At 41.3% G+C, this 14010-nt stretch overlaps 1 protein-coding gene across 9 annotated transcripts; it reads left to right on the forward strand.

Annotated features, from left to right (window-relative positions):
- Window positions 1-942: 942 nt before the first annotated feature.
- On the forward strand, window positions 943-8179 carry LOC133907127 (protein NPGR2-like). Of its 9 annotated transcripts, XR_009907936.1 has the most exons (8): window positions 943-1315; window positions 2145-2434; window positions 3045-3294; window positions 3479-4692; window positions 5179-5329; window positions 6201-7365; window positions 7444-7512; window positions 7842-8179. XR_009907936.1 is itself a non-coding variant. In XM_062349163.1 (7 exons), exons 3-7 carry the CDS (start codon window positions 2186-2188, stop codon window positions 6515-6517), a joined length of 2181 nt encoding a protein of 726 aa, XP_062205147.1. In that variant the 5' UTR covers window positions 943-1315; window positions 1466-1702; window positions 2107-2185; the 3' UTR covers window positions 6518-8179. The 9 variants fall into 9 exon arrangements, 5 of the variants coding, with proteins under 5 accessions (XP_062205147.1, XP_062205143.1, XP_062205146.1 ...); XR_009907938.1 differs by having other exon boundaries at window positions 6201-7512; XR_009907937.1 differs by having other exon boundaries at window positions 7444-8179.
- Window positions 8180-14010: the final 5831 nt, after the last annotated feature.

The raw sequence follows: 14010 nt of genomic DNA on the forward strand, positions 1-14010 counted from the left end.
CGAACGGTATATGTGAAATCCTCATGAAGTTCTGTTATCTGATTACATTGTTTGGTAAATATTTTATAAATCTCTACTATATAAAATATAAATTTATTTAGTTGTTATATCTTCCTCTACTCTTACTCTATCTAATAAAATCATATGAAATTTTAATAACTTTTGTTATCCACTCTCGTTCCGCCTCGTTACTGGCTACCGATATGGAACTGGCTATCTAATTAAAATAAATAAATAATTTAGAAGGAAAATTAGCGAATAATCTTCTACTCCTTTTGAATTCAATCTGAAATCAAATTATAACATCGCTTTCGATATATTCGTTTGACGATATTCCTATAACATATTAATATCTTCATACCTTAATTTTATACTTAATATTACTATCTCTAATACTTATATTTTTGTTACAACGCAATGGAAATGATTAAAACTGAACTGGAATATCCCCTTCATCAGGAAAAGGGAAAGCGCAAGTTAAATTGCTCAAAATACTAGGACCACCCCATTTATTACCCATCGCACAGGAGTCGTCGTATGACTGAAATTCTATTCGTTTCAGCTCAGCTAGCTTATTTATCTAGATTATTATAAGCTGAAGTTTAGATTATAATAATCTCATAAGCTGTGAAAAAAATTTATTTTAACTTATTTTGATCTTTTACTATACTACTCATCAAATTTAAAAAAAATTACGTATCAATGCCACTCCACCACCCTACACCCGAATCTCTTGTCTCCTATTGAGGACATTGCAGATTTTTGTCAATAATTCAGACTCCAATAATCTAAATTGACAAACAACTTAAAACTTATTTCCTCTAACTTATCATAATCTAACTTATTATAATTCATCATAATGCGACTATATCATAATCTAACTTAGTAGCTTATAAATGATGAAACAAACAGTGCGACTATATGACTACGACCCATTCTTTCTAACTACCCCACCAACTTCTTCTAAATACATGGACCACCACCTGACACGGTTCAAACCGAAGATTTCTGCCCCGTCCTCCGCCGTTTCTCGCATCCGGCTCAGGTCTCAGGATTTCGAACTGCCTTCAAATCCCTCTTCCCCCTTGTCCTGAGACCTCACCCCTCCCGATCCCGCCGTCCAAAGCCGTAGCTTTGTCCTTGTCCTTGCGGCTCCGGCGATCTGTTCGACCCCCCGGTTCGTCCCAATCGGTGAGAAAACCCGGATCGAATTGGCGCCGGGAGAGGGCAGGCCGTCGGGATGCAAGATTCGTTTTTTGGCGGTTGTTTGAGCCCTTGACGGAGTTTGGCGAGCTGGGCTCTGTCTGGGTGAGAGGTGAGCGAGTTGAGGAGTTCTTTAACTCATTTGGTGCTTTATTTTAGCCTTGTTTGGTTAGCTCTTTTACTCTTTTCTCCCCTTTCGCTTTATTCTCTGCAATATTTGATTCGTCCTTTTGCTTTCTTTTTTTCTGTACGGATTTTAAAGACCTGGAGAGGTTGCAAAGTCCAAATCTTGCTTTCGGTTAGGGAATTGGATAGGTATGGGGTGGATAGGCTTTGTCGCCGTCGGTGGGCCTTTTGCCAGGGATAATTCGCTTGAGTTTCTTGGAATAAATGAGAGCTGCGATCCTTGGGAGTTGGGATGCTCGTTTGGGGCTAATTCTGGGGAATTTCGCTCAGAATTTTGTTGGAATCTGAGTCTTCTCTCAATTCTTCTTCATGGGTAAGTTGAAAAATTCCCTCTTTGTATTCTTCTTTTCAACCTGGCTATTGGTGCGAAGTTTTGAGATGTTTGAGCTCGGTAATGTTCTCTTGTTTCTTGTTAAACCACTGGGTCCATGTCGTGGCGGCATGGAGATGTGTTTTGTTTGCTAAATTGGGTGCGATTTTGCTGTCTATAGTTTGCCATAGCTTTGTTCAACCTGGCTCTTGGTGCGATGTTTTGAGATGTTTGAGCTCGGTAATGTTCTCTTGTTTCTTGTTAAACCACTGAGTCCATGTCGTGGCGGCATGGAGATGTGTTTTGTTTGCTAAATTGGGTGCGATTTTGCTGTTTATAGTTTGCCATAGCTTTGTTGTAGCATGAAAAGACTGATCTTTGATGTGATTGTTGTGGTTATCTATCAGAAAATGGCTAGTAACCTTGTATACTTTATGATTGCTAGGTAATTTGGCGGCGAGATGGAGCCGGATATGATAGAGCAGGATGGAGGGTAGGAAGGGTAGCGCAAAATTCAGGAAGCTTGTTGGGCGAATGGCGATGGAGTGCTTGTGCTCTGGTGAGCAGCTGAAGCGGGCGGATGAGACCATCCGGTCATCAGACTCTACAATTACAAAAGATTATTCGGCAAGCGGGTACTCTTCCCGGAATGGAGAGATTGAGCAGTACCTTGATAATGGTAACATAGAGGAAGCCGAGTTGTCGCTCCGGGAGGGCGTATGCCTAAATTATGAGGTAGGGGTTTCCTTTTGTAAAACTAATTTTGTTCTGGCACTGATTACAGCTGAAACTCTGGCTGGATGTGACTAGAAAACATTGCAATTTTAAGTATCTGAACCTCCTTTTCTTTAGGTATCTGTCTTGTGCTTCTCTGTGAAGCAAATTCTGATAGCTAGTGTGCTTCCTAGTTAAGAGAATCCTGAGTATATATTCTCATTTTATGCTTCCTTGCAAAGATTGATGCATTTACATAAAAATCTACCTGTGTCTTGAACTTGTTTGTGTGCAAAATGTGCAATTAATTAAGGAAATGTATATCTTTCTTCCAGTAGAATTGGTTCACTAGCTCCTTCTGTTTAACAAATTATCAGCATTATCCTTTTTCTATTTTATATACAAAAAACTCCTTTTGTAGATGATATTTTTCAAACAGCAATTTACTTTTAAAATTAAAAAAACACTGATTATTTAATTACCACTGTGTCTGTTTGTTTGATTTGGTCATATACTACAATATCATTTTTCACTGCTATACATTTTCAGAATTTCAACATTTTTGGACCTAGCTGTCAAGCTTGATTAACTCATGAAAGATCATAGATTAATATATTCTCATATTTTCCAGGAAGCAAGGGCATTGCTAGGAAGGCTAGAATATCAACGGGGCCATGTAGAAGCAGCACTTCGTGTGTTTGATGGGATAGACATATCTGCATTAGTCCCTAAGATGAAGATCTCGATTGCTAGAAAAGCAGATCGTCGAAGGACTCATTTGCAATGGGACTCTCCACCAATGCCCTTGCATGCTGTCAGCCTACTCATGGAGGCCATATATCTCAAAGCAAGGGCACTTCATGATCTTGGAAAGTTCAAAGGTGACCCAGCTTCCTATCACGCTCAGAATTGCACACTCACATGTGTATGTGTTTTCCAATTCTTGGCATTGTTGTTCTTTTCATATTAGAAAAACAGGAACATAGTTCTTTTTTGGCATTTCCACTTAACAATGTTATGTGTGTGGTTACTTCAACAATAACTTCTGTCAATTTGATTTTGTAGAAGCTACACGAGAATGCAGAATGATATTGGATATTGTGGAAGCAGCAGTACCAGAGGGCTTGCCATCAGGCTTCGGAAAAGGTTGTAAATTGAATGAAATAATATGCAAGGCTGTCGAGTTGCTCCCTGAGCTATGGAAACTTGGGGGGTTTTCACTTGAAGCCCTTGCTTCATACAGGAGGTGTCTTCTGAATAATTGGAATCTCGATGGAGAGACCATAGTTAGAATACAAAAGAAATTTGCTGTTTTTCTCCTATACAGTGGCTGTGAAGCACGCCCTCCAAATCTGCACTCTCAGTTGGATGGTTCATTTGTACCTCGCAACAATATGGAAGAGGCTATTCTTCTTTTAATGATTCTACTGAGGAAGTTCAATCTCAAGAGGATTGAGAGTGACCCCTCTGTGATGCATCACCTTACTTTTGCACTGTCCATGTCAGGGCAGCTAAATCCACTGGCTGAACAATTTGAAATTTCTTTACCTGGTGTACTAGACAAAAATGAATGGTTATACAATGTTGCATTGTGTTACCTAGCAGAAGAAGATGATCTGAGCGCTCTGAATCTACTCAAAAGAATACTGAAGTCTGGAGAGGATTCTGATCATCTCAAAGAACTTCTCCTAGCTTCAAAGGCTTGCGTTGAGATGAGTGCTCATACCGAGGGTGCTTCCTATGCACGGAGAGCCATCGCCAATATGCAGGCAGGATGCGAACAAATGGCAGGAGTTGCAGACCTATTGCTTGGTGTTAGCCTTTCTAATCAAGCTAGAAGTGCCATATCTGATACAGATCGAGCATCTTGGCAGTGCGAAGCACTGGAAATGCTTGGGAATGCTGAAAAGAAGATGCATGGAAAAGATTCTAGGGTAATGTACAGTCTCAGCCTTGAAAATGCTGAGCAGAGGAAATTAGATGCTGCATCTTTTTATGCCAAGAAACTGGTGAAACTAGAGGCTGGATCGGAGTTGAGAAGTTGGCTTCTTTTAGCTCGAATACTGAGTGCTCAAAAGCAGTTTGCTGATGCTGAAACAATTGTCAATGCTGCTCTAGATCAGACTGGGAAATGGAGCCAAGGATATCTATTGCGAACCAAAGCCAGAACTCAGGCTGCACAAGGACAATTCAGGGATGCAGTTGTGACATACACCCAACTTCTTGCTATCATTCAACTTAGAACAAAAAGTTTTAGTGCTGGGTTCTACTTGGTGAAGGTATTTTTGAACTTCTATTTTGAAACATGGCTTCAGGAATCACATACTCTTGCTAGTAGGAAAAACTATACTTAGATTATAGCACAAAGGTGGAATCTCACAGTTGCTGTTAGATCAAATATTTGGTAGCATCTTCTTATAGCTGAAGCAATATACGATGTGTGGTGATTTGGAGGCATGAAGATTCGAATACCCTTTTCGGGAAAAAGGAAAAGTTCTGAATACATTAGTTTTACTTTAACCAACAACAGGCATAGGATTATTGTTGTGGCCTCTACCCTTTTAGTTGCAAGTTATCTATATCATGAATTTAATTGCATTTATGCTATACATGGAACTAGTGAGCACTTTTGCTGAAGAGTGTAGTAAAGAGCTCCTAACTGCTGACCTCTTTAGCTTTTCATTGGTTGTTATGCCCATAGCATAGTAGCAAATAGTGGTCATTTGGTCACTATGAATCTGACATTCTTGTATCATTTTCCACAGGGCAATAAGGATGAAAGAAGCCTGGAAATAGAGACCTGGTATGATTTAGCTCTCTTGTACCTAGGTATGTCACAGTGGAGGGATGCAGAGGTTTGTGTATCAAAGATAAGAGCCATCAGCCCTTATTCTGCCTTGACTTGGCATGTTACAGGTGATTTTTGTTCATTTCTTTTAAGTATTACCAAAATCTTGTCCACTGCAATTTCATTTTGTTTTCATTGGGGAATTGGTAATTAAAAAAATGGCATGTCTAATCAATTATGAAATATCAATATTCCAACCATATACACCTATGTGGTCTTTCTATCTAGTATTGCAAACCTGATAAATTTTGAGATCATATTTTCCTCAAATTAGTAGATAGTAATTACATTGCGTGCATACAACATTCAGTTTTTGATTGAATATAATCTATGTGAACTTTTCTAATTTATAAGTAAAAACCTAGGATTTCAGAACCATATACGGGGAAAATATCAGCTGTTAGAAAATAACGTTTACTGCCCAGCTACAGGTTTTATACTGACCAAACAGCTCCATCCGAAACCTATAACCTGTTACCACTGAATAGGTTGAAAACAAGTTTATTTGATGTAAAATATTTTTGATATGTATATTGCTTAGACAAGACATTCAATATGCAAAGATGAGGACGAAGCAGTGGACTGATAAGAAAGATATATTCTCACTGCCTACTTCAATATGATTTATATTAAAAATCATTAGATTAACAATAATACTTCCATTAGCTTGCAGCTTTGTACACAGGCAAATAGTAACAATCATTTGCTTAGGATTTTACATTTAAAGTTCAAAGCATAGATAACTTTTTGGGTTGATATTTCCAGGTCGGTATAGCCCATTGGTAATCTGGTATCAGCTGGTTACAACCAATATTTTTACCCTGCTCACACACTCACAGTGCATTTCATTACAACTTTTTAAATTAAATCTTTGACAAAAGGCACCTTTTAACCCTGGTTACTATCTTTCATATTATTCACAAAGTTATTCATTTCCAGGAAAAATATATGAAGTGAAAGGTCATACAAAAGAAGCTTTGGGAGCTTTTTTCAGAGCATTAGACCTTGATCCAAAACATGTCCCAAGTTTGATATCAACTGCTATTGTTCTTCAACAACTTGGTGACAGGCCATTGCCTTCTGTTCGGTGCTTCCTGACTGATGCATTGCAACTGGATAGAACTAATCATGTGGCATGGTTTAATCTTGGCCTACTTTACAAAGAGGAAGGTGGCAGGTCAGCAGCTGAAGCTGCTGAATGTTTTCAAGCTGCTGCTCTTCTTGAAGAAACAGCACCTGTAGAGCCTTTCAGATGACATCTATATGTACAGGGGCTATAGAAATTGTAAGCTACTGTATGTCTTTTGATATATTTCACTTATACTGCTGAAATAGTAAATTACAGAATTCCAGAAATGACCTTCTTCGAGAGATTATAGCATCAGAAACAGTTGGATTTTTTTGGTTAATAGTTCAATCTATAGTTCAAATTTGTTTTCTATGAAGCAACCAGAAAGATGATGCTCTTCTACCTAGTGTAGAAACTTTGGTTACTCTGATTTACAGAAAGTTAGACGACCAGTATAATGTTAGTATATCTTGAGCAAAATGCTTTCACATATGAGGTATCAGACTATACTGTTTGTTTATGGAGAAATTATAACAGATAAAATATGTTCTTGGGTCCTTCAGAATTTAATTCAATATTTGCTATCAACTGTAACGTTCCTTGCATGTCAATTATAGATGAGAATCTATGTCCTGGTATTTGCTGTAACAAAGCAACCCTACTTAACCTTGTTCTGGACAAGATCGTGCCAAATACTTGGGTTATGGCAGTTATTCTGAGTCCACAGTCCACATTGCACATATTATTGAAGTTAGTAATCTTCAAATGTGACAGTATTGTATAGGCTTCTCCCGAGGCTTTCTTCCATGGAAGGCCCTTTACTGTTGTCATGTTGCAGCTTAGCTAGTAGCATCAATTAATGCAGCAGATATTGGTCCCTGTTGATGCACTGATGAGATGTTATGCTAACAACTGAAATTCAATTATGTCACGATCATTTGGTCTGGTTTTGCCCAAGTCTGGTGGACATGTTTTTCTTTTCAATCGATCTTGCAATGATGAATTCAAGGATTTCCACTCATGTTTGTCCGTCTGGTAAGAAACCCATGCTCTTTTATCCTCTGTCTTTCTCATAATAGGTCATTGTACTGAATTTTGAGGGCTGTTGTGCAGAGGTTTAACTATGCAGTTAAGTGTTAACTACTCGTCTCAAAAGATGTGTTAATTGCTCATATAACACAGGTCTGAAAAACTTTCCCTACTTTACTTTCAATTAATTAGTTTAACCACAATATCTGAAAAAAATTATCTTCCAATTAATTTTAGCTCAGACCCATCAAATGACTTGATGCAGGCATTTTTTGGTGTTTGCAGTTTACTGTGTTGCAACATTACAACATGTACATGTCTTTTATTTTTCGGGAAAATCCATAAACCACCCATGAATCACTGGCCTCTTAAACCATCGAATCTCATTATTGTCTGTTTATTATCACCCCCATAGTATTATGGGAGTTTTTTCCTTATCTTTTCTTATCTGCACTGTAATTGACGAGTTCTTTGGCATCCAGGTAACAGCATGTGTTGAGCTCCACAATGGAAATCTTGAGTTGCTACTATCAAACAAGCATCGGTAGGTAGGATGCTAATTCAGTGATCTGGATGCAATATTTAAGAGCTTTTCCAATCCTCTTTGCAAACTGGAAGGCAAATGGCCCAACCTTGTTCCTTGATTTTTTTTTTTATAAAGGCACTGTAATTTTGTGCATAAAATATCCTGGAAATCCTCATGAGTAAACCATTCTAGAGTTATTCTGACACCAACCATTCCGGATTTGACACCCCGTTTTGTTGGTTGGATGAGAGCTAGTAATATCCTCCCAAATAGCAGCTCTATGCTTGAGCTCCCTATTCCATTGCGTAACATTTTTGCCATTCCATTAGCTGTTAAGTCTTTCAATTGGTTTTTAGTGATGCGAATATGAAACGTGTGCTGTGTATCAATATTTGTATCAAATTCTGATACTGCGCGTCGCCGCATCAGTGAAATTCGTAGCTGTGGCATTCGATCCAATCAGTCAGATTGTTGGTGCCTGCCCTGGTGGTGGTAGGCTGGTAGCATGGGACTTGCCCTTTCAGCTTTGCTAAATTTTGGGTTATGAGACATGACCCCATAAGTCCAGGATGTAATGATCTATGAAACTCAGGTTTTGTAGTATATTGTCATAATTCCACTTGATGGCAGTGCTTGAAGCTAGCCTTGAGGCAGCCTGTACTAGTTATGAACGTTGTCTCTGGCAATTCAGTGTTTTCATGCTGTGCAGATGCATGGTGAAAATACCTTACATGTTCAAGAGAGAATAATTCTTCTGTGACTTGTGGGGCCGACATTGTAGGTTTGTTTGGTCCTATGTGTCATTGGGACAGTATAAAATTATTTCAATATAAGGTATAAACACTATATTGTATTGACATAATTCTCAACTACTCTATCCGGTCTCTTGTTGTTTAGGAAATTGATCTAGTTTTGAATCGTTTCCTTTTCTAATTTTTTGGTATAAACAATCATGAAGAATATGCACACGTACTATTGATGTTAGTTTTACTAATATCATATTTAAGCGACAAATATAAATCTTTTATGTATAATACTTATCAAACTACGGCATCGTTTTATTTCGCACCGAACTGAAAGCGGAGGTGGCAGTAGTGCTCAAAAGGTTCTCAACAATAAACATAGGAAACGGTAAATAGGAACGCAGGTTCAAAATTCAAAACTACCACAAGCGCAAAACCAAATTTAAATTAAGGGACATTTACCAGTTCAGGTTCCTCAATTTTCAATAGACAAAAAAAATCTAAATTCTCAATGCAAAATCTCTTCAGGAACCTTGGAGACCATCTCATCAGCCCAGCTTTGCGCTCGCCAAAATCGAAGTCGTAGGATCTGGACTGGCCTCTCTGGCATCCCCGTGTTGCCCTCTCTGCATTGCTCCTCGCGCTTGACTAGGGTCCAGGCCTCCCCCAAGGTGGTCGATCCCGCACCGCGCTCGAGTGTGTCGCCGCCTTACTCTCCTTGCGCCTCCTCCGTGGCGATGTAGACGCTGCCATCCCCTCCACGCGCCGGTCACCGCCACGGGGATCTGGCGCGGCCAGGGGCGAAGCCAGCATCGGAGAGAGAGTGCATGGCTCTTTACTGTTCATCGGAGCTACAATAGTTTACTGTTCATCAGAGCTAATTTTAGTAGTATTTTTGGATATGAGGGGGTGCATGTGCCCCCACACTGCATAACCTAGCTCCACCACTGGGCGCAGCATTGGATCTGGCCGGCGTCAAATACATAGCGGCGCTCGTCTTTAGTGTTGCGTCGGAGGTGAGTGCTCCTACCACCGTGTGTGCTGCCTCACCGCGCGGGGCTCACCCTGCTCGCGCTCTGCCTCGCGTACCTCTTCTACAGCCCACCGGCCAGCCACTCTCCCTCGTGCGCCTTAGCCTCGACAACTCCTCTGCAGTGTCCTCTGTGGACGCCATCGTTGAGGGCCAGTCGGGGCAGGGTGGTGTCCTGAAACCCCAACTAGTGGATCGTGTTCTGGTACGACGACGGCAAGGACCGCGTCGCGCTTGCGGACGGCAACAGGGGCGGTGTCGGGTCTGGGCATCTGGTCGGATCCTAGGTCCCCATCGAGGCCGGAGGCGGAGGTGGATTTGCACCTGGTAACCTGCTCGAGTTTGATGTCTCGGATTTTAGGTCGAGTGTGTTTTCGCTCCACCTGATCACTGTAGGATTCAAGATACTGATTAGAGTGGGGTGAATAAACGGTTTCAAAACTAATGCTAAGCGATTAAATAAACTTGTGATAATTAAACTAGAGATCACTAGAGCAATATAAAGCAAATAGAACTATACCAAAGTTTGCAATCCTAGGGTGATATGCAATAATTTATATTCTAGGAAGATAAATTGCATAAATGTAAATAGCACAAGAGATGACATACGAATTTTATCTCGTGGTATCAGTGATTTACCGATCACCCCTAATCCATGTTAAGTTGAGTTTAAGCTTCTAATTGCTCCTCTATCGAGTATGTATTTCTCACCACGAGAAGAGGCTCACATCGAGCAACTTGATCTTAAACTAGAATAGAATAATAAACTACTCAATACCTCAATTCCACTAGAGTAGCACTTAACTGCTCTAGTGGGGCATGCTCAAAATCTCACACAATCATCACTGAGGCTCCTTCACAAACTTCTTTGAAGGGATCAATGGTATAACCACCTCTAAGCCATCTAGGAGATGACAACCTCAATGAATAACAAGTCAACGACGCTTGCTTAAAATATCACTAGTGACACAAAGCTCAAACACTACAAAGTAATGCACTAGATACTCTCACACTCTCAAATATGCAACCACTAAGTCAAGAGAGGGAGAGGAGTATGTCAAGTACTCAAGAGTTTAGATATGAAGTGCTAGTCCTCTCCCTTAAACCAGCAAGAGTTTAGATATGGTTGCACAACCGAGTTGGTCCAGCGTCTAGACACATCGCGCGTACCCAAACTTTATTCACCGATTCGATAAGCTGACGGTGGAATGTGTCCGCTAGACTACGTACACGGAGGCCGAGGTACATCGACGCACTCTGCTTGGACTTTTGGTGCTCTGCTTATGTAATCGGGAGTACTGGTTCACGACTTGCGCTCTCGTCTTCAACATCTACGTTGATGAGTTCTCACCTCATCGCGTGATGTGGCAGTTCAGGAAGTTCTAGGCATTCCCGTTACAGGTAGCTAGGTCGGTGCCTATCAACATACCTAGATGTGTAACGTTGTAATTATATTTTTCATACGACACTCTTCCACACCTATTTTCACGTATATTTATTTTTGCAGGTTGACATAGAGGGGAGCTTATTCCACGAGCGGGTTTGTGTTGCGTGTGCAGCGGTGGGTTGACGAATGGGACCAAGCTATCGAGCACGTCATCGACGAGGATCGACCACTCTCTGAGGAGGCGTGCGCGGTGTACCTCTCGTGGTTCATGCCTTAGACGTGGATCCAGGTCACGTAAACAGCGGCTGAACTTCCACACCATGCGGACGTGTGCGACACGTACCCGGAGCACAAGGACCAGAAACATTTTTTTGAGGTACGAATAACACTACGTGAGTACGTATTTACTACAATAGATGGTAAAAAATTTGTTTATTTAATTGAACGTTTTCTTTGCAGAGGGACATACTATACCAGATTGATGCCAAGGCACATGCGTCGAAGCAACAGTGGCGGCTAGGTCCCAAGGGCGAAGATGAGCGCGGCATTTGGCCGCATTATCCAAAACGTGGTCAAGGTCCAATTCATACTCGGAAGTTACGACGGGACCACGAGTGTCAGCTCATATCCTGTCACGCCCATCCACCACCTTCACCAAGTTGTTGCACCGACCACGACTTTCGAGCTTTGATGTTGACACGTTCAGGATGTCTTTGATCCCGGCTTCCTATTTAACCCCTACTATGGCGAGGCAATCCTTCACCGAGGCTGGTCACTCCTTCTACACCACCGCGGTGACACACCCTTACTCCACAAACCTAGGTCGTTCGAGTTTTTGCGTCCCCGCTCAGGTACGATACTTGCTTCATGCATAACAAATTGTTACGTATGTAACAGTTTATTGATGTTAACATGTTTTCTTAGTTGTTTCATGTGCAGAGATCGAAGATCTTTGGGACGTAGAGGCATATGGTAGTTACATGGAGCTGTTTAGCAGGGACGTTACTCAGGTCTCTGGGTATGACTCATCTTCGGATAAGGCGATGAGCTCAGTGTGTCGCAGCTACCTAGTGCGCCACTCCCGGGGACACAACCCTCTCAGGACGAGTATGCCACTCCACTGTCGGCTGGACATCCTACGCAGCCGATCGTTCCACCAAACCACCTCACGTACTCAGCTAACTAGGTGAGAGTGAGGATGTGTAGGGTCCTGAGGATGGATGCGACCAGGGGCCTCGTCCTTAAGAGGGGACGTAACTTGTACGCAGCTATGTCATTGCTACTTTCATGGTGTTATGTAATTATCTTTCTTCAAGCAGCTCCGATTATTGTTACTATCATAATATCTTTCTTCAAACTACTCGTACAACGACCATTTCACAATAGTGGCATGAAAAACATGTCGAACGAATGTACTATGGCATATACGATACCCCTTGTGGTGTACCAGCGCTTCACCTTACATGTCTTAGTGATTGAAAAATAGTACACATCAAATACAAAATTAAATCCTCTGCCTACTACAAGATCACATCGATATTACTTCCGGTTGTTCCTCCGACCAGCCATGCGAGGTGGGATATAGCTTCTTCTGATGTTTCTAGCTCTCTCTTGGCATAATTGTTCATGTAGTTTCTCAATGAAGAGGTGAAGGTGACGGATATATTTTTGAATGTGTGGTTCTATACGTGGGTCAATCCAGTACTAGAACCCATAATCATCTGTCTGGAAAAAATTATAGATGATACAAGTAAATGGTGTTGAGAAAATAGGAAAGAAGGTGAGTACTATTTTTTCGTACTCTGAAATGTGAATAACGAAAGAATAGACGTCCTGCATCACCGAAATGCTCATAAACTTGGACTACAACGTCATTTCTATGTCGACATGGCGGACAAAACAAGCAATGAAGAGCATTGTGGTTTCTGTAGATGTTTTCTTACACCTGGCAATTTGTCTTTCCGTAAGGCATGCTTCGTTTAGCAATGGAGTACTACATGTCATTGTAACATGTCGTATAATGTGTATGAGTCGGTACATATTGCCTTATATAATGTACCCACAGAAAGATAATAAATGCTTACGATGACCCTTATTTGTTATGTACTTTACTTTTTTCAATGAAATGACCAGATTTTATCATTGTACCAATACATTTTTTTAAGCTCAATGTTTTCATAGGATTTTCTGTCTTCCATATGAAGGCAACAATAATTTGTTGCTGAACTTTTGTAGAATGAAATAACCACACCAAGCAATAACTTTCATAGAGAATCTTTGTCGAGCATCAATGCCATAACTTTTCTAGTTTTCACAATGAATCCTATGCTTCAACCCCCATGCAAGCCCATACACTCAGTATATGCACCAGCCCCTAACCACTATAAATAACCCCACCCTCATTCATTGATATATCACTTTTTCTCAACTCTCTCAACTACAATGTCTTCCTCAGCTCCACTAAGCCCACCTAAGAAACATTAGAGGATTTTTATCCCCCAGGGGGTCGAACCGTCGATATGCTTCTGTGGTGACCCTTATAAGCTTTACGAGTCTCATGACATCTCCTACATATATGACCTACGCTTCTTCATATATGCCAATTATCAATACGACAAGCCTTAACATAGACCGTACGAGTACTGTCGGTGTATTAGGAACCAGGGGTCCCTGAGTCCCGAGACCGGGCCGGCCATCCGCCACGTGTCCCCATCCCGCGAGGTCCACCCTACAGGATGAGAAGAAACTAAGTCCCGGGAGAAGGTGCTCGGGGCCGCAGCCTCTAGGTTCCCGAACACCCCAGTTCCCCGATGATCCGCAAAGTCCAAGTACCAGGAAGGAAGTGCTCGGAAAGATTCTCACTTACCCCCGAGTACTGTAGTCCCCCGATGATCCAAGCAGCCGGAGTGCTCGGGGCTGCATGTGGCAGCCCCCGAGGACTCGGTTCCCCGAAGGTCTCACCGGA

This window comes from Phragmites australis, chromosome 24, assembly GCF_958298935.1.
Source record: "Phragmites australis chromosome 24, lpPhrAust1.1, whole genome shotgun sequence".
NCBI lineage: Eukaryota > Viridiplantae > Streptophyta > Magnoliopsida > Poales > Poaceae > Phragmites > Phragmites australis.

Coding starts and splice junctions, on each gene's coding strand:
- LOC133907127 (XM_062349162.1), top strand. CDS start 2,186: ATGGAGGGTAGGAAGGGTAGCGCAAAATTCAGGAAGCTTGTTGGGCGA. Junction 3,295..3,478: donor TGATCTTGGAAAGTTCAAAG/GTGACCCAGCTT, acceptor TTGATTTTGTAG/AAGCTACACGAGAATGCAGA. Junction 5,330..6,200: donor CTTGACTTGGCATGTTACAG/GTGATTTTTGTT, acceptor ATTCATTTCCAG/GAAAAATATATGAAGTGAAA.